This window comes from Apium graveolens, chromosome 4, assembly GCF_009905375.1.
Source record: "Apium graveolens cultivar Ventura chromosome 4, ASM990537v1, whole genome shotgun sequence".
NCBI classification, from domain to species: Eukaryota; Viridiplantae; Streptophyta; class Magnoliopsida; order Apiales; family Apiaceae; genus Apium; species Apium graveolens.
The window spans coordinates 71,138,023-71,162,804 of record NC_133650.1 but is presented as its reverse complement, the minus strand read 5'-3'; the positions used below and the strand labels follow the sequence as shown (position 1 = coordinate 71,162,804).

The following is a 24,782-nucleotide window of genomic DNA, read 5'->3' as shown; positions in this document are numbered from 1 at the left end:
AGTTAGTCACTCATGAACCAGACAGTACATCGAGTGTCAACATTGAAGTGGTGGAATTGATTCATAATTTTCAGTGATTTTCAGAAGATCTGCAGAAGGATGGGTGCTGTTGAACACTAGAATTAATTCTCTATTAATTAATTAGTCATCTAATTTAATTAAGAAAATAAATTATATCTGCGAAGAATAATTTATTTATTAATTGAATTAATTGATTAATTAATTCTGAATTAATTTTAGGAATTTTCAGAATTTAAATTGGATTAAAATCTGCATTAAATCAGCAAGACAATTGAAAATGAACTAGCATGACAATCAGGATTGTCATACCGATTGTCATGCTAGGCCATTTTCAATTGTCTCACCGAAAGTTACACTAGGAGAAGGATTGTCTTGCTAGTTCATTCTGATTGTCTTGCTAGTTCATTCTGATTGTCATGCTAGTTCATTCAGATTGTCTTGCTAGTTCAATCCATTGTCCTACCGAAAGTCTTGCCAGCTATAGGATTGTCATGCCAATTCAATTCTATTCGGTTGTTGATTAAAAAGAAGCAGAGAGTCATTCAACTCAATCATCCATCCAACAGACTGAAAAAATACAAGAACAAAGAAAAAAAGCAGCCGCCTTTAAACATTTTATTTTCTTCTCTGCTTACATCAAGATCAAAATTCTAGTTTGTTAATGTTAAATCCAAACCACTAGAATTATTTATCTTGTTCTTGTGTAACAATCTAGCGGATCAAAATCCCTAGAACTTAATCTCAAATCGCGTTTAGCATTTGATTCTAATTATTGCAAAAATAGAAAAAGTTCATGTCGAATTTATTCTAGATTTGTGATAATTGATTTGAGATTAATACCTTGTAATCGATACAGTTGTTGTAACACCTTTCAAGTTTAATAATATTTTTATTTAACTTGAATTTTGTTTCACATTTTTTATTCCGCATTTATTCGATTATTTGGTAATGTTTGTATTCAACCCCCCCTTCTACAAACACATTGGGACCCAACACTCTGCAGTGAACATGGCAGATAAAAAATGTCAGTTAGACATATTTCGATTATATAATTAACCTCACAACCTATTAACTTCAACCTAACCATAAAATGATGAAAACAAACATACTCTGCAGTGAACTAGAAAAAATATAACCTAAATAACTAAAAACTAACTTGAATAATTGCTAATTATTTAATATAATTAAAAATATATAATACATAAATAAATATAAATTCCAAAGAATATACTAAGATGTAAATAATCAAATTAACACGAAAACGAAAAAATGAAACATGTTTATACATGAGATATAATAGCCATAACATAAATACTACAAACCAAATATATATATATATATATTAAATATATTATATATTACTTGACCTTTTAAATATATTTTTTCCAACAAAATAATTAAAAAATATATAAACAAGAGAAAATAATAATAACAAACATGTAAAAATAAATTTCACTACTTAAAAAATGTAAGTTAACCATATTTCTATTATATAATTAACCACACAACCTATTAATTCCAACCAAACCATAAAATGACAAAAACAAAAAAATTCTTATCATAATGCAGTGAATTAGAAAAAATGTAACCTAAATACCTACAAACCAACATGAATAATTAATTACTAATCATTTAACATACATACCCATCCTAAATTCTCGAAATTGTAGTTTCATTTTCTAAACACATTTTTACACCTCTTATATATTATAATTAACTTATTCAATTCCAGTACTAATGACTTACAAAAACAAATTTAACAATGGGAAACTGAGTGCATCAGGTTAGAATAGCATTAAGGACTGCATGTTAGTGCATACAAGAACTAATTTGAAACATGTATAAGTGTTAACCAACTTTATCATAAACATCTCCATCTTCATTCCTATTAAGCAATTGCACTTATTTAGACAATTCTAACCATTACAATTTAGCTTAGTTTGCTTAATCACACATAATATCACATACATAATTGAACATATTTTCAAAATCCTATACTAACCAAACACCATTTATATTTTTGAAATAGGAAGCAAGTCCTATGAACATTCCAACATTCATCAACAATATGATTGGGAAAAAATGCACATTTGACTTGAAGGTCACTAATTACAATATTGGACGAGAGGAATACCTGGTCACCAAACTTACTTGTGTCAAGAATGAAGAAACACAGACTGGACAAGATGGTGCCAAAAATGGAGATGTCAATCAAGCTTTGTCAACCACGGAGCATGGAGACTTGACCAAAAAACGCATGGCAAACATAGACGATGATCAGTTAGACAATATCATCACCAAAACCAAGGACCAGCACAGAATAAAGCAGAGGAAGTTCAAGGATAAAGACAATACTACAAGCAGTGGAAGAGTGCAGGAGTAAATTCCTTCCCACCTCACTATCAATAAAACATGCAATGCTTTTGAATTCGAACTTAAAACTTAGTTTACATTTCTTTTTATAGACTATTAGGATTTTGTTGCTTTGACTTTATTTTACAACACCTTTGGTATTGGTTTCATTCCATGAACTTTACATTATTATTTAAGAAATTTAGCCATTTGGATGGTTCAAATTTTAATGCTTAGAAAAGTACTTTTCATGTCAATGTACTACATTACACATAAACAAATTAATTCTTTATATTTAAGCTTCAATCATTCTTCAGTCTGCATAATTGTAAATAATGTCAGAATTATAATAATTACAACTCATACTTTTTAATAAACTTATTTTTATACATGCCCACAACTACAAACATATGTCAAAAAAAACACATATAAACAAATTTATTTTTTAAAAAACTTATTTATTTATTAATTTATTAAAATAAAATAATGACAAAACATAAATTAAAATACTCCTAACAACCAATACAATTTATTACTTCAATATCTAGGAAACTACAATATAAAAATAAAATGGAATTTTGGGTATTTCAACCTTAAATATTAGGATTATATGTAATTCATAAAAATCCCACAAATCCTATATCGGAAAAAGTTTTAACATAAAAATTATTTAAATTCCGATTAAATGTAAAATTTACTTGAAGCCTATTGAACAAAACCTAATTAGATTAACATAAACGGACCTATAAATTATTAACATATAATAGACGACTTAAACAACTTAAAGGATATAAATCTACTATTTTAATGATAAGTTTACTTAAGAATCATAGTTCAATCCATATACACAAAACAAAATAGTATAATCAAACTCTATTTCATAATGATATAATCAAACTCTATTTCATATTAATCTACAAAAATTATCACTTTAGAATAAGTCTCCTATAAATACAAACAAAACCCATAAATACAAACAAACCTCATACTCTCCCTAACCTGTGAAACTAGATACAAAAAACCAAAAAATGACAACCCTTACTGACATGCCCATCTTTGCCATCTTTCTAATCCTTGAACAACTAGCAACAACTAGCTTTGTAGATTTCTACACATTCTTCAAAACTTGGTCACAAACACATAAAAGAATGACGGTAAGACACATGTTAAGCTACTACCGACTCAGGAATTATATAGGTGGGGTAAGAACACCAACAAATCAGTAACTGATATGCTGCTGCATTTTATGGAGATCTCAGGATCATATTATGACAATACTGATGCCCTATTTTTTACAAATTTCCGTATAATACTTCAGCGAAATACTGGCCTCTACAATCGGTACAATGAATCTTATGAAACTCTTTGCAACTTGGCAGAAAATGACCATACTTTGTCGTCAATAACAACAAAAGTTTTGGATATTTACTACTGTCCAGAAAAAAGAGCTGCATCAATTGACAACCTGATAGAGATGTTGACCAAACCTGATACAGCTAAAAAATTCCCTACTACCATTCAGGTATTACGAACAGTTGCTAAAAGTGTTTGGCCAAACCACATTTTCACTGAACTCTATGGTCCGTCAATCTGTAACCAACACAACGAAAACTCACACCCATATTTTGTGTCAGACGGAATGCCGATCCAGTCGCATCTCATATATGACTACGCATGCCCAAGATGTAAGGTCGCAATTATAGTCTCCTGTTTTGCATATCTCAGCCAGTCTACAAATATATGATCATGCGGTGATCATGGTCTACTATCTTTAGAAAATTGTAGCAAGGGAAAAATAATTTCTGTTTCATTTGGAACATGGCCTAGGATTTCAAAATTTATTGCAATGTATTACTTTCTTTAGAAAAATTAGCCACTAGCTAGGGAATAAATCATGTATGTTCCATTAAGAACATAGCTTAGTGTTTGAGACTAAATTTAAATTTTCTTTACCATCATATTTGCTTTTCTGTTTCCTACCATTTGATATAATGCACACATTTACATAATATAAAAAATTATAAAATACATATATAGGCACTACAACCAAAGAATAAAACAGGTAACAATTAAATTAAATGCACACTAACATACTTATTTCCATGCAAATAATGTTACATTCTTCATACTTGGTTTTAAATTAGTTTCAACCAACTCCCGCCTTCAAATTGTCATGTGTAAAAATAATTTTACTTTCGAAGCTAGGCATTCATGCGAAATGGATTTAACGCTCTGCAATACCTATTGATGTTTTAACTGTATCTCTTCTGAAAAAGGTGTAGCTTCTTTCTTCAGTTTTTTCATTCTCATTACTAAAGACACTACGGTGTTGCAAATGAACAAAATAATCAAATAAAATTTTAGAAAAACATATGACACTGTGTAAGAACATCACAACCATCCTAATGATGTCCCTGTTCTTTTGCTATATGCAGCGGTTTGAGCCCTGCATGCTGCTACGCATAAAATAAATTATACCCAATTCGGAATGTGCATGATCCATCTTTCTCAGCTACAACTTTATTTTGCGACTGCATCGCTACACCCAGTTATTGTAGGTAAATTGTCCATTTTTGATGTACCGTTATTTGGTGTTACTTGGACACCTATAGTTTTTTGAACTTCCATTAAGGACACCTTTCATTGTCTAGGAGCCAATGCTAATACTAACAAAATATACACTTTTAAATTAACCATTAATTATCTCAACCACTGCTACAAGGATCTGACTTTCCTCCAACAATTGACTAAAACAGAAGAAATGAAATCACCACTAATAACTGTAAAAAATTTATTACCTTACACACTTGTGTGATGCAGGTCTATAAGCCCTCCCCTTCAATAGCAACAGGAATGTGCTCTTTCTTATTTGCATCCACTGAATCTGAGGACAAATTTTGTAAAACCGAGAGTTGTCAAACAATCATATAGACATGATATCATTAATTATATATACCAATAGATAACAATACCTCATCTTAGTTTCCCTGTACATGAAACACCAAAAAATAAACCAATTAATCACCTTTCACCAATACACCCCTTCCTATCAATAATCACATAAACCCAAAATAAAAGATCCCCTTTCTTCCAATATATAAATCTTACTAATCTCTATTCTCTTCAAAGAAAATCACACACTCATACTGTAAACAAATGATTGTGAACATGTATACAGGTTAGCGTATGTATATGTACAGATGTAGTGTATGTATATGTCTAGATGCATGTTATGGATGTGTCTCTTTCTCTACTCAATCCTGTCTCAAACCCTTCTGCGTACTTATCGAAAAAATTAACAAAATTTATTTCTTTTCCAAATTTTGGATAGGAACCAATATTAATAATTTTTCTTCAACAAAAAGTAACATATTAATCAAATTATTTAATTATACTACACTATTAATTTAAAATAACAACAAAAAATCAAAATTTTATTTTATAATAATTTTAATGAATTTAGTTATTAAAAATAAAATACTATACTAACAAATTATACCTATTAAAAAAAATTATTATACTAGACGTAAAGAATTAAATGTGAATATATAACTTTCATAAAAGTTTAAAGAAAAGGAAATAGATATGTTTATAGTGCACATCAGCAACAATGTAACAGCACACTATGTACAAGTTTCCATGACACGTACCAATTCGTAATACAATTAAGAAATATATAACAATGACAAGAAAATGAGCGTAAAGGTTATTAAATCATAAATTTCATAATTTTAAGATTAAAAATAAATAAAAACTTTAAAACTTTAATTAAATTAACAGAGATTATTATTAATACAAAAATATATTTATTATTTCGAAAAATATTTAAAAAAATAATTAAGTCAATTCACCTACATAATTCACTAATTTTAAAAAATTACTTTACAATAACCTCACAAAAAATAATATAAAAACTTAATAATTTTTTTTAAAGCATCCCGTGCTTTGCAATATAAAAACTTAATAAAAATTTTTTTAAAGCATCCTGTGCTTTGCACGGGTACCAAAAATACTTGTTACACGTTTGTTTGCAGTTTTACTATTTTTAGAAAATAACTGAAAAAGATATGATTTGCAACAAGAAAACAGCTACATATGCAAGTTTTATGAAGAAGTCCTGAACTATTTTTTTTTGCAGCCTATTACCTTTTTCAAACTAAAATACATCTTTTTTGTTAAATATCAGGGATTTATACGTGTATATAAATATAATTATTATATAAATATAAAATATAATCATTAACAAATTATTTTATTTAAAATTTTTAAAATAAATAAATTTCATATATCTTAATTAAATACTATAATAGCCGGAATAAAGATAATTTGGTTCAACGATAATTCCCTAATTTTGATTATTACAAAAATAGATAAATAGTGTTATAATCTAATAAACTACTAAATTATTAAACTACTACTAAATATAGTATACTTATTCAACTAAACTACGAATACAACTTATCATATTATTAAAAGATATAAATAATAGTGTTATATATCTGCTAAACTACTAAATTGTTAAACTATTAGAAATAGTCTATTTATTCTACTAAATTACGACCACATGTTATTCTATTATTTTTATTATAAATTTATAATCATTATATATTTATATAAATATTTTAAAAATATAATTTAACCGGATAAATAAAAATTTAAAATATTAATGAGAACCATGCGGGATTTATGGTAGTCTTAATTAAAAACCGCAACCTGTCTATAAAATCCGACTAGTGAAGATGGAGATTTTGTGTAATATAAATCACATGATACTCTTCTTTCTTTATAATTTGAATGGGGGTTATCGCTTATCAGCTTATATTTGAATAAAAAGAAATATAAAATACAACTTTGTGTCTGGTTGTCTGCAATTAAGGACGGTAGACCATTACGATAGATAGGAAAAGATATTAAAAATGGGAGGAGAGGAATTGAGGATGAGGTGAATCATAAAATAGGGGATTCTCATTCACTTTTGACCCTTCGCCTAGATATTCCTGGATAACAAACCATTTGGAAGTCCCAACTACAACCTGCAGCTCTCCCCCCTCTTCTCTTGTCTCTTTATTCCTTAGAGTAGTACTCTATTTTCACACAAATATCTAAATAAGCCAACTAAATATCTGTTCTTCTCTTTGCTCTTTTTAAAATTTCCCATTTTTACACAAGCATATATAAATACTTCACTTTATCGTAATCTCCAACTTCATATTCATACACACACAAGATATAGCTAGATAAATATTGATATTCTTAAAAGAGATGGCGAACCAGGTTCATGATCAAGTTCCTTGCTTACATTGTCATCCAGAAAGCTTTATCAGAATGGTAAACAATATCAATTCTCTCTAACCCTTTTGGTTCAACCACTTGTTTCAAATCTTTTTGATATTACCGTCTTGAAGTACTTGTGTTTATTCACACTTTATTTTTTGTAACTCAGAAACGAATCCCGAATATAATATGTATATTCTCACGTTGTTGATGAAGAAGTTTATATTTTTGCAGGTTCAGCATATGATAGAGAGGTGTTTGCTATTAAACATGAGCCGGGAAGATTGCATTTCTGCACTCCAAGAGCATGCAAACATAGACCCCATCATCACTATTACAGGTATGAAGTATTAATTTGTTTACATACCGCTAGAGTACACTAATTACTAAACCAATTTCATGTTTCATGTTCGTACGTGTGTGTGTGTGAAATATATAATAGAAGGAGGGGTTTAATTGCAGTGTGGGAAGAACTACGGAAAGAGAACACGAGTTTCTTTGAGTCATACGACATCCATGCAGTTTCCTCAGAACATGAATCAATGATTAGTAGTATTAGTGGTCAGTATGCTTTTATTACTACTCATTTTCTTTGCATATATATATATATATATGTATATTACAATGTCATTTATTTTTTATAGTTAAATTACCTCAGTAAATTTTGCCAGTTAATCTGATAAAATCTGTCAACTGAATGCAGGGGAGAGTGGTCAAAATGAAGCCGAATCAAAGTTGAGAAATGAAAATCAGATGTGGGGTGATGAAGAAGAAATATCATCTTGTCAATATTAATCACAGACTATTTATTAGAAATAAGTATTGTATATTGTTTCCAAGTTAATTGGTTTTGCTGTTCTTTGAAATTCTTTCAACCGTATATTTATATGGTGCATACGGTCTTGGTTAGTAACTATTTGTTTTATCAACAAGTAAAAATGATTATCAGACTAGTAGCGTAAAACAATGTCAAACTCTGATCTGACCTCAAATAAAATATTTGGACTTGAAGTTAAAAGAATTACGATTATTGAAAATGAGTCATGATAAATGATTTAGAAGTGCATATAATAGTAATTTATTTAGTATTTTGTCAAGCAACTCTTGAAATTGCTCTTGCTTGATGATATACGGGAATGAGAATGACTTGCGTCTAGGGTGAAGGAGCCGTCATGATCGAATATAACCGTCAACATGCTTGAGTAGAGGTGGCCAATTGTGCGGGCTATGCGGTCCGGGCTAGGTTCAATACGGGTTAGTGTTTAGAAGTTCAAACTCGTAACCGACCCGTAGGTGAAGCAAGTTGTGCCTGGCCGGGCTTAAACCGTGAAAACTAAATTCGTAACCGGCATTCTTGGCATGCCGGGTTGTATTTTGTATGTGCGGGCTTGCGGACAGCTTCTTGTTTTTAGTCTTAATTTACCATCCAACTAGTCTGTATATTCTCAAATCTCAACCACTAACTTGTAGTCTTGTATATTCCATTAATGAATTTGCATTGACACGTGCAAACTCATTAGAAACTTTCTAATATTAAATTAATAAAAATAAAAGATGAGATGGAAGAGCCACATGTAATATTTGGCTTGTGCATGCTCCTGTGGGTTGTGCGAGTTTCTTATTCGTAACCGAGACTTTAGTTTTAACGAGTTGTGCGAGTTTGAACCGGCCCGGTTCAGGCCGAATAAAATTGGGCTTCCGTACGAGCCGGTCCCAAATTAGCGGTTCAAATCCGCACAAGTGGACACCTCTAGGCATGAGTGCAGGCACCAAAATAAGAGTATTTCAGAAGAGGCCAGGTCTAATTTATCACTATGGTCAAAAAAGGAAAAATAAACTCATCACTAATCGACTTTTTACGCATTAAATAAGAGCAGTAATACTGCTTTGATGTCCACTATTCAAATAATGAGTAGAGTATTGACTGCTTATTTTATAGAGGATTTATATCTAATAAATAGTAGGATATAATCACCTCATGCTCATGTTAGCTTATACTTGTAGTGCTATTCCCCTTTCCGATTCCCAAATGTGTAATATATCATCGAATACTAGCTAGATGTCTTTTTTCTTTCCCATACCACTCCTTGTTGGAAATAATGACTATTACAGCAATATAGAGGCAGTTATATATCATATTTAACAAGCCAAGGACAAGATACCAATTAATGAAATAAAACATGTAGGTAACCAACATGCATATCAGAAACTGTAAGAATGAAGAAAGAAAAGAAAGTGTACCAGTGACCATAGCTTCAACTGAATGAAAAGAACAGAAAGTTGTGGTAGCCAATAGGTACAATGCAACAAGAAAATAATCAGCTGAGTCGCCAGGCCTTGCTCGAAGCCCTGACTGTTATTGAAGAGATAATTGTCCCCACCTGCTGTGTTGGGATGTTTGCAATGCCTCCTCCAGGATAAAACAGCTCTGAGCTTGGTGTTCAAAACAACAACAAACTCCACTTCAACTAGCACCGCAGTCGCCGAAAAAAAGCACTTCAGAATTGTGTTTGGGAGAGGAGAAGAGAATGTAGGGTGTGGTGTATGAAACTCAACACCTTAGTCCACTATTTATACTAGAGGATAAGTGTAACTGACCACCCCTTTAATTTCAGAATTATACTGCACAATTAATAAATAAATCAAAACTGATGATTTTGAATTTAAATTAAATTGTAACAGCAGCTTATTCATTATCTCTCACATTATGGTCACCTTTAATATTTTAATTTGAATTATAATATCAGTTACAAGTTCTTATCTAATGTCCAAGTTCATTGAATCTGACTCAGCCCACTTGCAAAGTGACTCAGCCCACTTGCAGCTCTCATTGGAACATGATGACCTCTTTCTATGCAGTCCACATAGGCCTCATCTTGAGAAAGCATATGAAGATGCATCTTTACCTTCCAATGATGGTAATTATCTTTATCTAGAAAAGGAATCTTGACTCCAACATCCTTCTTATTCATCTTGCTGAATTGTTTTGATCTTTAATCTCTTTATAAGTTAAGAGCTTGCTCTGATACCAATTGTTAGTCCTTTAACAATATAGCAAGAATTACAGAAGGGGGGTTGAATGGAATTCTTGGACCTTTTTCTTAAAATAAAAATGTTCAAACTCGAATATATATATAAGTGTGTTGATTAGCACAATGCGGAATAAAAACTTAAGTAAACCAAAACACGAGTAATTAAAAACAAGAGTCTTTAAAAACTTTTTGGTGGATTTAAACAATTCCACCAGAGATATATATTATATCGAGAGAACTCTATGTGCAAGAATGCTCACAGCTGCTTACAAATATGAACTGCTGAGAATACAGAGAAATGCTAATAATTCTGCTTACAAATGTTTCTCACTTTTTGTATCTCAGTTCTTCTTTTCTATTTGCTACTTATTGGTTTATATATTACCAAGATTACAAAGTCGAAAGACAGGATCATTATAAAAACTATCGGGTCTAATGCTTTGCTACTTTGTTCTCTATTACTCAGTTAATAGGGTTCCTCATTCCATTTACATACACTTCGACGCATGTGACCAGTTGTCACTGTCAACTGATATTTGAATTCTTTATCCGTTGAGTACATGATCATTCGTCGACTTTATGATCATCCGTTGATGGCTTCATTGATCATCCGTCGACTGATATATTAAACATCCATTGATAGGCATTTGATCATCCATCGATGGCTTTGTTAATCATCCGTCGGTAGCTATTTTGGCACTTGACTTCAATTCATTTATACAGAATTACAAGACATCATCTATGTAAAGTTAATCAACCTATTCTGCAAATCTAGTTAAAGTCAACATGACTTATATGCTACTATAGAATCTATACAAAGGTGTATGCAGAAATGAGCTACAGACTTATTATTACATAAGCTACTCACTCGATGGATAATAAGTCATCATCCGTCGGGACTATAATGAGTTATCCGTCGGGACTATAATTCTTATCCGTCGAGTGCTACATTATTTCACTAAGTAAAATCTACTTAGGTGTTTTGTTCATGAAATCATCAAGTACACAACATATGCACAACAATCTCCCCCAATTTATGTCTACTGGAATTGTAGCCATAAATTAAGAGATACTTGATGATAACAAAACACCCTAAACATACAGCTTTAAAGGAAAGTAGATAATACTGAAAAGTGCTTCAAATAATAAAATGTACAAAGTTTAGCTCATAGTCATTTTCAAGATGCTCCTCTAGCCTGAGCAGATTTTTCTAGTTTCTTGAAGGTCTGGATCTTCTTCCAAGCTTTCTGTTGTTTTCATCAATCTGATTTTGGAGCTGCCTGTGGAATTCCAATTCTTCAGATTCTGAGAGATTTAGCTTTCCTTGCATTTCCAAGAGAGTCTCATTGTCGGAGATGCTCAATTGGTCTTCTAATCTGAAGAATCTTCTCACACCTTTGTCATCTATGAACTTCATCAGCCAGTAGGGCCTTAGATGCACTCTTCTCCCCGTGTATGGGATGATTAGAGTCTTTGGGAGTGCATCTTTTGCTCTAACACTCCTTAGTTCTTCAATCTTCTTCAATACTAGTCTTCTTGCAGTGATATTGAACCCAAAATTCTTCTTGAAGGATAAATAAACTTTAATCAGTACAGCTTGGCTCTCTTGAAGAATCCTATGAAGTGGCCACTGAATCTCCTTTCCTCCTTTGTACTTGAACACTAACCTTTCAGGTAGGTTTCTGTATGCATCAATTCCCCTCACCTCATCTAGTTCATCCAGATAGAGGTTTAGATCAGAAAATTCTTTGATGTCACACAAGTACAGGTAGTCTCCCTTATTGACTTTGGGCTGAGTTTTAACTACAGACTTAGATTTGAGAGGTGACAACTTCACTTTCTTGACTGCTCTTGACTTTGTCCTTTTTGGCTTGCTAAGCATTGGTAGATTGAAGTCTGAAATTGGTATGTTATCCCAATCTATTGGCTCATCCTTGGGCACAATAGGTTCACCATGAATATTCCTGTAGGGATCCACCACCTTTATGTCTTCAAATACCACATAAGGCTTTGTTGCTTGAGTTGTAATTGGTGTGGATTTCTTAGGAAATTGATCTTCCAATTCCTTGTCAACAATATCCAATTTCCTTTTAGTTCTTTTAGCCAATTCTTTCTTTCTTGGAGATTTCTTCTGTTCTTCAACTTGCTTCCTTGATTCAGTAGCTTCAGATGGTTGAGAGGGAATTTGTTGTGATGTATTTACAGCATGTAGCTTGGCCAAGATAGCAATCTGCTCTCTCTTTTGTTTAGCCTTTTTAGCATCTAGAGCAGCTTGCTTCTTTTCCTGCTTCAATCTAGCTTTTTCTTCTCTCTTTGCTTGAGAAAATTGAGGGTTTCCAGCCACCACACAAATTTCTTTCCCATTTCTGACAATTTTAGCAATCCTTCTTTTAGAAACTGAATCAGCTGGATCTTTATAGAAGACAATTGATCTTGACAGAAGCTTCTTTTCATCAGGCTTAGGTGTCTCATACACAGTGTCCAAGGGGTTCTTCAAAGATGATTTTGAGTAGTTTTCCCTTGGTTTAAGAATCATTTCAGCCTTTGGAGACTTGATGCAGGAAGATTGTCCTCTTTCCATATAATTCATGCTCATCTCATGCACACTAATTTGCTTGACTTGAGAGTGATGGATGGCTGACTTAACTGGCTCCTTGACAAGTTCAAACTTTTTCTGTATCTCCTCATCAATTTTCTTCCAGTTGACCAAACTCAACTTTTCCTTCTCAGCAACTTTCAAGTTAGCTGCTGCTACTTGAATCAGATCTATACCATCTGCAACTGGTGGCTTTGAGACAGTAATTGAAGGCACAATTACTTTACTGATTTGTATCTGAAGTTTCTCCCCCTCACTTGGTCCTTTCTCCCCCTTTTTGTTATCATCAAGTTGAGGAGTCAAGCCTTGTGCTTTAGCCAGTTGCATTAGAAGACTGGTCTGAGACTGTTGATTTTGAAGAATGGTGACCACAGAGTTTTCAATAACTTGAACTCTGTCCTCCAATTTTTCCAGCTTCTTTTCAGCATCTGATTCTCTTCTCAGTCTTAGGAGCAGATCCTGCATGGTACCATAGGGCATTATTGAATCCAGCTTCTCAGAATTGTAGGTCTTCAAGTCAGCTATATCCTTTTTGAGTTCATCCACACTCAGATTCTGTCTTAATTGTTGTAGCTTGATGAGATGTAGAGAATCTAGGTGGGCTTGAAGAATAGCCTTGGTACCAGCATTTGAGGTGTTCTGAACTTTTGGATATACATGATTTGTTTGACTAAGGATACATTGAATTGTCCTGGTGTAGACTCCTTTGTCAATGCCCATTCAGGTAGATCTGGAATAGAACTTGGGCCTTCATCTCCCCCTAAGTTCATGCTTCCATCAAATGAAACAGAGTCATTATCATTAGAATTTACTCCAAATTCTTCAGATGGCTCACCAGCTGTAAAAGGCATTAAATTAACAACAGCTTTATCCCTTTGTAGAGATTCTGAAGTATGTACTAGATTTAAAGTCTTCTCTGCCTCCTCATTGCCCTGAGCAGCCAACAATTGATAGGCTGACACAGGATGAGTAAAAGTGTGAGCATCCAAGGAAATTTTATCAATTACAGCTTTGTAATGTTGCTAAAATTGTCTTTCCTTTTCTGCATCATCCACAATCATTGACTCATGAGCAATGGCTGGATCCACCTTTAAACCCTCTGTACCTGCTTTTCTCTCATGTTCTTTTTTTTGTTGCATCAGGGTCTCACCCTGGCCTCACACCCTCACACCCTCACCATCACCTACTAAGGTGGGAATCCTCTCACTCCCTTTTGCCAATCCTGAAGAAATGGATTGCAGATTTTCACTCATTTCCTCTCCTTTTGCCTGGGAGCAACCCAGCCTCTCACTCAAGACACTCTGCTCTCTCAATCCTAAGAGTGACTGTACAACCACTAAATCTTCTGCACTTGAAATAATTGAAGTTTGAAGTTGTGCAGAGATACTCGACGGATGAGTGATATCCATCGAGTGAGTGGTTTTGCTATCCGACGGATAACTGCTGTTAGGCTTATCCGTCGGGATACAATCACTACTCGACGGATGAGCAATATCCGTCGAGAGAGTAGAAATGAATGAGGTGGGAAGAGAAACTATTGTTGACTTTGTGCTGATTGAAGAAATTTTAGGCACAGATGACACAATAGTTTCTAAAAAAATTGGCAAGTGAGCCAACAAATCATCTAAAAGATGATACTCACTTGCACTGGATTTTGGCTTCCCCAACAGAGTTAAAGAAGGGGAATCAGGAATTGATGTGTTTATCATATCCACATCCAGAGAATTTGTTGGTGAGTATGGTGTTTGAGGTGCTTCTATTACTAAAGATTTTGGCTGTGACTCCACATTTATTGGAGCCACATCAAACTGAACTTGAGAAGGTGCAGTGACTGTGTCTTTAGCACCAGTTTGCACTGTGTGTGTATCCTGTGCATCCCCAGAGGTTTTAGATTTCTTCTTTCTTGTATAAGTTTGGGGTGAGCTTGTGTCCCTAACCCTCTTGGCCTGTGCTCTTGGTTGAGAGCTTTGTTCAATAACTACATCCTTTTGGGAGGATGCAGCTAGAAGTGAGCTTTTATCCTTTTTAAGCACTGCAGTTTGTTGGGAAACTGCAGTGTGGCTAGGCTGGGATTCACTCAACTCTCCAACCTTATTCTTGGGGTTTCTTTGATGTTCACCCCTTCCCTCACCTGACTTTCCCTCTTTCACACTCCCCTCCTTGGCTTTTGTGGATTTTTCAACTGGCATCTTTTGAGAGATACCAGAGGGGGTTTTCTTTGATTTGGAAATAGTAGTAGGTTTGGCAGCTTTAGTAGGCAACTGTTTGGTCATTGACACAGTTGCCATAGCTACTCCTGAACTCAAAGAAATTGTGGAGGTTGGAATAGTTGTAGGGAAGGATAAACTTACCTCACTTACTTGAGGTGCCTGCATTACAGGAAAGTAGAACATTGGCACATCCTTGTGATAATTGGCCCTGTTCAAATCTGCAATGAGCCTTCTCTCTTGAACCCAATAATCCAGTTTGTTGTTAGGGTTCTCAAGCACAATCTCTTCACAGAGGTGGTTAGCCAATAACATAAGAAATCTAGCATAATACACATTCTTACCTCTTTTAGCTAACTCACCTAATTTAAAGCCTAACTCAAACAAGACAAGGTCACTGAAATTATAAAATTTATCTGTAACTAGCATGTATAGCATGTTAAGCATGGAAATATTCACTGAATCAAAATTACTGATTTTTCCTGAGAAAACCTTTGTAATTACATCACACAAGAAACTCCACTCCATCCTAAGACCCATTCTCCTAATGTCACTCAGTTTAGAAGTAGGAAGAGCATAGTGCATGGAATTAAGCATATTTATAATATCAGTGTCATTGTGTGGTGAAGTCACATTGTTCTCAGGAATTTTAAAACATGCTTTTATCACATCACTATTGATACATAATTCTTTACCTTTGATGGTTAAAGTGATGGTCTTATCCGTAGAGTTGTAGGTGGCAGTGGTCCACATCTCTTCAACAACTTCTGTAATAACCCCAATTTTTGGAATTTTTGAAACCCTTATGAATAGTGTTATGCTGAATAAGAAAACTTTTCATGCCACACTATGTAGGGGTTCTTTTATTGATCTTCTGGGATATTATTAGTACTCTATGTGGTATATAAGTGTATGTAAAGATCGTCAGAATCCAAATTTGAACCTTTTGATTTTTCCCGAGAATCCACCAGATACCGAAAGAATTGAGTATAAGGTAACATGATTGAAAGGATTTAAATTCAAGGATTATAAGAGAGGATCATAAAAGGAATATAATGTATTGAGAAAGGTTAAGGGAACCCAAGTAATAAAATCCCGGGTATGATCCCTCAAACGATAAACGAGAACGAAAGTTAAGCGAACCGTATAACAGATCAGCGGTCATTAGCCAAGTAATTAGAAGCTAATCAAAGAGATTAGAGGGGATGATTTCATCCAACCAATAAGAAGAGGGCAAGTAAGGGATGGTGACATAAAAAGGTGACATAAGCATGACATAAGGGGGAAGGAGGTGTGGTTGATTTAAAACCACACAAAGTTCATGGTTAAAAAAGTAATTAACCAAAATCAAGCTAAAAACAACCAACCAACAATCATTTCACCCAAAACACAAAAATCATTCATTTTCTTCATCTTGCTCTCGGCTTTTTCTTCTTAAACCAAGGAGGAAAATTTCAAAACCCTAGCTACACACCTTCATAATTCAAGAGGTTTGTTTCTTTAGCTTCCATAATTCATAACTTAGATGAGCCATAAGTTTAAGCTCAAGATTCCATGATTATCATAGCTAATCAATTCATCAAAGTTCTTGGTGAATAGTGTTTTTCAAGAACTTGAAATTTTGATCTTGTGTTTTTGTTTAGATATAGCTTTGGTAAGGATTTTCAAGGGTGATTCCAACCTCCCTAGTACTTTTACTCACCAAGGAAGGTATAATCTCATACCCTAGCCCTACTTTTGTATAAATTAGAGTTAGTATGTTTGGTATGGTTCATGAGAGGCATGGTTATTGTGTATTTCGAGATTGGTTGGTTTTGTGATGTGTTTGGAGTTGTAAATCTTGTTGATTAGTTAAAGAACTTAAGTAAAGCTTTTAGTTCATGTGGGGAATAAGTATAAATTGTTAATTTTGAGTTGTTGGGGCTGTTATGATGTAGTATGGATGGAGTTTTGATTGGGTTGTGATTGTGGATTGATTGTGGGTTGAATTGGAGTGTTTTAAAATTGGGTAATCGCGTAAACATAGTCGTCGTAATGTCCGATTTATTTTAGGCTGTTTTTGTTCTTAACATTAGGACCCGTGAACTCACTGCTAGGTTTTTACCATTGCCATTATTAGATAGTTTATGTTACAAGCTTCATTTTGATATGTAGTTCGTTTGATTCCGATGTACGGTTTAGGAGAAACGACCGTTTTAAGTAACGGCGTTTCGCGACCGAACCATTACCCCTCGCCTTACTTTGAAACCTTGGTTAAGGACCTTAAATGACTAATTGGGGTAAGAAACAATTATGTAAAGTGTATTAGGCAGTTGGTAAGGTACTCGCGAAAGAATCGCCTTAAAACCCTTAATGGTTAATTTATTAAAAAATGGTGGAGCCGAGGGTACTCGAGCGACTTAAGTAAATCATTAAGCGCGAAAGCGAACGTTAGGACTCTAAATGGTTAAAGTCTAGTTTCTTAAGCGACCGAGGTTTAATTCCGACTTATGTTGTTGTTCATAGGTTATCGGACCCACTCTAAGCTTAAGTCTATCCGGGAACACTCAGGCAAGTTTTCTACCCGTTATACTGTTGTGGTGATGTATATATGTATATGCATTGTCTTGTGATAAATGCATGTTGGTTAATTAGCAAATTCTTGCGATATATTGTAGCATGTGATATGGTATATATGCATGCTTGGTTCGTAATTTTGATACATATATCTTTTGATTCAGTTGATAATACCCATGCTAGAGATAAGCGGTAATTTGCATATACCCTTAGAAAAGGGGACCCCAAGGTGAACATATTTCTAAACCGGGAGTCGATGTTCCCGAGTATATTATATATATATATATTTATATATATATGGATATAGTTTTCAAAACTATTGATCGAATAAGGTTTATTCGATAACTTTATTTTATTTAATAAATATTATTTGAATATTCATTTGAGAATGTATGACTCCGTTTATTTTATATAATGAATATTATTTATAATATTCATTCGAGGTATTATGACTCCGCTTATTATTTAATAATATTCTTTATTTTATTAAAGAATAATGTTTCGATAATCAAACTTATTTTCGATTATTCAAATAAAGATTATACTTTCGTATAAGTATATCTTTGGTTATTTAATATCCATTTCAAGTATGAGTTTTAAAACTTCTACTTCAATTATTTTTATAAAGATTATTCTTTATGGGGATATTATTTAAATAATAATATTCAGATATTTTCTAAATATATTGGGACTGATTTATTTTAATAAATCAGCAGTACTCCAAACATTCTTAAAAATGTTTTCGAGTCTTCAAAATAATTTTTAAAAGTTAGGGCGGATCCCAAAACTCATTTTTATATTTAAGATCCTCCTTTCGAAGGAGATTTAAATACTCGCTCAAAACCTGAGGGATCCGGCTCTGTGGTGTATTTTACATTTGCAACGAGGTTGATGTTTTGAGAAAACAGTTTGATTACTTTCCCAATGTTCGGGAAGTAAGCCCATCTAATTGAGTCGGCATAAGCGACAGGCCGGGGTACGGTCTATCAAAGTGTAAGTGGCTGGGTGGCAGTCCATCAACGCGTAAGAGGCCGGGTGGCGGTCCAGCACAAGGTCCTAATGAGGCCAGGGTGATGACCGGTGGGGGATTCATCCATCTACTAGTAGAAAAGGTTACTTATTGGTATCTTTGCCTGATCAGCAAGATATCAGGTTTATGCCAAGGTTTTCTCCTTTCCAAAATTCATTGGATATTGCAACTCTGTTTATAATTTTCATAACAGAGGTTTTCAAGGAGTGTATGAAATATATATATATAGGTGTATATATATATCGGGACTTAATGAAGTATCTTGTAACTTCATTATTTATAATAATATTTCAAAGATTTAATCTATTCAAGTCTTATCTTGTAGTCTCATCTGGGTGATGAACTTTTGAAACTGATTATAACTTGAACGGTGGTAGTTCAAGTAGTATTCGGATATAAGTATATGGGAGTATCTTGTAACTTCATCTTTTAAACTTATATCTAGTAAATGATTATCTTGTGCATGTCAAAGATTTTCGGAAAAACGTTGAGACAAGGTTAGATAAATGAGATCACCTTGCAACGATATTTTATACAGTTATAAACGGGAACTCTGTGTATATTATACATGTCAGAGGATTTCAAAGATTGTGAAAAGTATATATGTACATATATACTGAATATTTTGCGACTTGGTCGCGGTAAGATATCAAACTTGGTTCATTTCTTCTTGACCAAGACTTTCATGAGTACTATGAGAATGCTCATATATTGTTAATTATTATACATATTATTTCGGTGGGCTTGTTGCTCACCCTTGCTTTCTTCTTTCATCACACAACATCAGATAGACAAGATGAGCAGGACCAAGCTTCCAATTCGCAAGCGATTAGGAAACGTTCTGCAGTTTCCTATAGGCGTTGATGTCGCTGTAGCTGAGGTAGGAACTACCAATAGGCTAGGCTTTCAACTTTTGATGTACCAGACTTATGTATCTTTATCAATTGTAATAATGGCAAAGAAATGTAAATTTATTCAGAAACCCTTTTAAGGTGTATTGGCATATAATTGTGGAATAAAACGACTTGTGATTATTTTTGGATATTTATCTCTGAGACTATAACTTATAGTGTGTGTGTTTATTGTGGGGTCACAGTACAGAGTAGTTGATTATTTATTAAGATTGGGTGTTATTAAGGGAAATGGAACTCGTGACAACCCGGATCCCCGACCCCGGATTTGGGGGTGTTACAACTTCACAGAAGATTGTGGGTGATTCTAGCATGGCATAATTGAGCTTGCAATTCGTCACAAATTCCATCATCTTGTGATAGTCATCCGATTGCTGAATACCCTTGTTAACTAATGCAGTGAAATTGTTCTTCTCATAAATGAACCCAGTTTGAGACATGATCTTTACTACAGGTGCCATTGTTAGAGAATAAGAACTTGAAGAGAAGGAGAGTAGGTGCTTGAGAGAGAGTGAAATTAGAGCAGTTAAATTTGAGAATGATAAAAGAAAAGCAATTGCAATGAAATAAGCTTTTATACTATCTCAAAAATAACTGATAAAAATAATAAAGTAAAATAAAGTAACCAATAGAAATTGCCTAAAATAGCCGTTTAAAAAATAAACTGTAAAAATTCCACCCATTATCCGTCGTTTAATGCTTACAAACTGTAAGTATACTCGATGAATAATGTATAGGGAATTAACGGCTGAGATTAAGACAATTCGACGGATGAGGATAAACAGTTATCCGTCGAGACATAAAATATTCCAGAAATGTAATTGATTTTTATTAGCAAATTGTATGTCGACGGATGACAAAACTCGATGGATAAGAGTCATCCGTCGAGATGTAAATTTTGACTTAGTCAAAATTTCATCCAAGACTGAAAAATCAGTTAAATTTTTGGCTGCATATCAACTTGCAAAATAACTCAGATAGATTTAAGAGTAATTAAGCATACCTAACTCACTTACCAACCTTGAAAATGTGTATTCATCCAGTGGCTTGGTAAAGATATCTGCAAGTTGCTTCTCACTTGGAACAAAATGTAGCTCCATAGTACCATTCATTACATGTTCCCTTATGAAATGGTACTTGATATCTATGTGCTTTGTCCTTGAATGTTGCACTGGATTTTCAGTGATGGCAATTGCACTTGTGTTATGACAGAAAATAGGCATCCTCTCAACTTGCAAACCATAGTCTAGCAATTGATTTCTCATCCATAAAATCTATGCACAGCAGCTGCCAGCAGCAATATATTCAGCTTCAGTTGTGGAAGTAGAAACTGAGTTCTGCTTTTTACTGAACCAGGACACAAGCTTGTTTCCTAGAAATTGACAGGTTCTTGTAGTACTCTTTCTATCAATTCTACAACCTACATAATCTGCATCTGAATAACCAGTTAGATCAAAACCAAAATCTCTATGGTACCAAATGCCAAGGTTTGGTGTTCCCTTGAGATACCTGAAAATTCTCTTAATATCTATTAAGTGAGATTCTCTAGGATCAGCTTGAAATCTAGCACATAGACATGTAGCAAACATTATATCTGGCCTACTAGCTGTTAAGTACAGAATTGAGCCAACCATGCCTCTAAAACTTGAAATATCCATAGACTTTTCAGTAGTGTTTAATTCAAGCTTAGTTGCTGTGGCCATAGGAGTTTTTGCAGATGTGCAATCCATTAGATCAAACTTCCTTAAAAGATTAAAAATATATTTAGTTTGACTAATGAATATTCCATCACTAACTTGCTTAACTTGTAAACCAAGAAAGTAAGTTAGTTCTCCCATAATACTCATTTCATACTTACTTTACATCAATTTGGCAAACTTTTTGCAAAGTTTCTCATCTGTAGAGCCAAAGATAATATCATCTACATAAATTTGAACAAGTATACTAGAGCCATTAACATTCCTGAAATATAAAGTTTTATCTACGGTACCTCTTATGAAGTGATTTTCCAAAAGGAACTTTGATAAAGTGTCATACCAGGCTCTAGGTGCTTGCTTCAGTCCATAAAGTGCTTTCAAAAGATAATAGACATGTTCTGGAAAATTTGGATCTTCAAAACCAGGAGGTTGACTGACATATACTTCTTCCTCCAAATCTCCATTCAGAAAGGCACTTTTGACATCCATTTGATAGACCTTGAAATTGCCATGGGCTGCATAGGCTAAGAAGATTCTGATGGCTTCAAGTCTTGCAACAGGAGCAAATGTTTCATCAAAATCTATTCCTTCTTGTTGACAATAGCCCTTAGCAACCAATCTAGCTTTGTTCCTGACTACTATGCCATTTTCATCCATCTTGTTTCTGAATATCCACTTGGTGTCTATTGGATTCTTTCCTTTAGGCTTGGGTACCAGCTTCCACACATTATTCCTTTCAAATTGGTTTAGCTCCTCCTGCATAGCTAAGATCCAATCAGGATCCAACAAAGCTTCTTCTACCTTCTTTGTTTCTTCCTTGGAAAGAAAGCTGCTATAGAGACATTCTTCCTGAGTTGCTCTTCTTGTTTGAACTCTAGAAGTAACATCACCAATGATAAGCTCAAAGGGGTGATCTTTTGTCCATTTCCTTTGTTGAGGTAGATAAGCTCTAGATGAAGAAACCTCATTGTTGTCTTGATGTATGATTGAGTTTTGACTATTTGAAACTCCCCCTGAGTTTGTAGATCTTTGATTTGAGAAAGGGGAATTTTCTATAGGTGATCTATCTTGACTTCCTGCTCCTTTTGATAACCCGACGGATGGTGAATTTTGAGTACCGACGGATGAAGCAGGTTGTCTCCCGACGGATAACGCAGATTGCCTTCCGACGGATGAAGCATTGTGCAACTCGACAGATGTTGAGTTTTGTGCTTCATTAGTGGTAGATTTATCTGCATTATCCGTAGATACATTCTCTTGATCACTTTCATCACCACTGTCATCACTAACCATCTCCACATTGTCAAATTTGAGGCTCTCATGGTAATCTCCATCTTTCAGTCCTTCAATCTCTTTATCATCAAACACAACATGCATTGATTCCACAACAATGTTGGTTCTTAGATTGTAGACTCTATATGCTTTACCAACAGCATATCCAACAAAAATTCCTTCATCTGCTTTAGCATCAAACTTCCCATTTTGATCAGTTTGATTTCTCAGAATATAGCATTTGCAGCCAAAGACATGAAGAAAGTTTAGAGTTGGCTTCTTGTTCTTGAATAATTGATAGGGAGTCATGCATCTTGCTTGATTAACCAGAGAAATATTCTGAGTGTAGCATGCAGTATTTACAGCTTCAGCCCAAAAATATGTTGGCAGTTTAGATTCTTCAAGCATTGTCCTTGCAGCTTCAATAAGTCATCTGTTCTTCCTTTCCACTATCCATTCTGTTGTGGAGTCCTTGCTGCTGAAAGCTCATCCAGAATCCCATTTTCCTCACAAAATGCTCTCATGACAGAATTCTTGAACTCAGTTCCATTGTCACTCCTGATTCTTCTAACCTTGAAATCAGGATGATTATTGACTTCCCTTATGTGATTGATGATGATTTCACTAGCCTCATCTTTAGACTTTAGAAAATATGTCCAAGAGAACTTTGAGAAATCATCTACAATTACTAGGAAAAATCTTTTCCTTGAGATGGACAATACATTGACTGGTCCAAACAAATCCATGTGAAACAGTTGTAAAGGCTCTTCAATTGTTGAATCAAGTTTCTTCCTGAATGATGCTTTAATCTGCTTCCCTTTTTGGCAGGCATCACACAGTCCATCCTTTGAAAACTCCACTAGAGGAATGCCTCTTACCAGTTCTTTCTTTACCAGCTCATTCATGGTCTTGAAGTTTAAGTGGGATAGCTTCTTGTGCCATAGCCAACTTTTATCTTGACTTGCTTTATTGAGAAGACAAGTTACAGAATCTGCATTAGATGAGTTGAAATCAGCTAGGTACACATTTCCTTTTCTCACACCAGTGAGAACCACTTTGTTGCTTCTTTTATTAGTCACAACACAGGCTTCTGAATTGAAGGTTACTGAATTGCCTTTGTCACAAAGCTGGCTGATACTCAACAAATTGTGTTTGAGACCATCCACCAAGGCAACCTCTTCAATGATGACATTGTCCTTTGAAATCAAGCCATATCCCACAGTATAACCCTTGCTGTCATCTCCAAAAGTAATACTTGGGCCAACTCTCTTCTTAAACTCTGTGAGTAGGGTAGAATCACCAGTCATGTGTCTTGAACAACCACTATCCAAGTACCAAAGATTCTTTCTGTTTCCCTGCACACATCAAAATCAAATCAAGTTGATTTTGGTACCCAAGTTTCCTTGGGTCCTGCCTTGTTAGCTTTCTTTTTTTGTTTCTTAGGTTTTATTTCATTTGACTTAGGAATTTCAGATTCATCTTTATTCATTTGAGTTGGGCCTTTGAAACCATTCATTGCAACAAAATTATCATGCATATTATGACTAACAGGGAATGGCATGTTATGGCTAAATATGTTATTCCAGTAAGGCATCTTAAATGGCATTTGTGGCATACTATATGCAGCATAATAAGGATTAGGAGCAAATGGCATAGTAGCAAATTGTGCATTCTTGTTTTGTGTAGACATAGCATTAACAAGCATGGGAGGCATGGCATTTATGATAGGAAATTGAGGTTGCACAGATATGGAAGTAGGCATGGCAGATTTGTAATTAACAGACAAATGATTTACACTACCATACTTGACACAGATTTTTTAGGAGCATATTTA

General features: G+C 34.0%; 1 protein-coding gene and 1 long non-coding RNA gene across 5 annotated transcripts in view; one reads left to right on the top strand and one right to left on the bottom strand.

The window, feature by feature from the left end:
- LOC141716772 (uncharacterized) overlaps positions 1 to 5,616 on the bottom strand; it is a 51,115-nt gene extending 45,499 nt beyond the window's left edge. For 3 of the 4 annotated variants that reach the window (XR_012573346.1, XR_012573344.1, XR_012573347.1), the window contains exons 1-3: positions 5,346 to 5,616; positions 5,172 to 5,257; positions 2,173 to 2,262 (exon numbers count right to left, since the gene is read on the bottom strand). This is a non-coding gene — a long non-coding RNA (uncharacterized LOC141716772). Of the gene's footprint in view, positions 1 to 2,155; positions 2,263 to 5,171; positions 5,258 to 5,345 lie in introns of all 4 variants that reach the window. The other variant, XR_012573345.1, reaches the window with a different exon arrangement.
- A 1,688-nt stretch (positions 5,617 to 7,304) lies between these two features.
- On the top strand, positions 7,305 to 8,491 carry LOC141716771 (uncharacterized). The gene is made up of 4 exons (XM_074518955.1): positions 7,305 to 7,701; positions 7,882 to 7,987; positions 8,110 to 8,208; positions 8,351 to 8,491. Exons 1-4 carry the CDS (start codon positions 7,636 to 7,638, stop codon positions 8,440 to 8,442), a joined length of 363 nt encoding a protein of 120 aa, XP_074375056.1. The 5' UTR covers positions 7,305 to 7,635; the 3' UTR covers positions 8,443 to 8,491.
- The last annotated feature ends 16,291 nt before the right edge of the window (positions 8,492 to 24,782 follow it).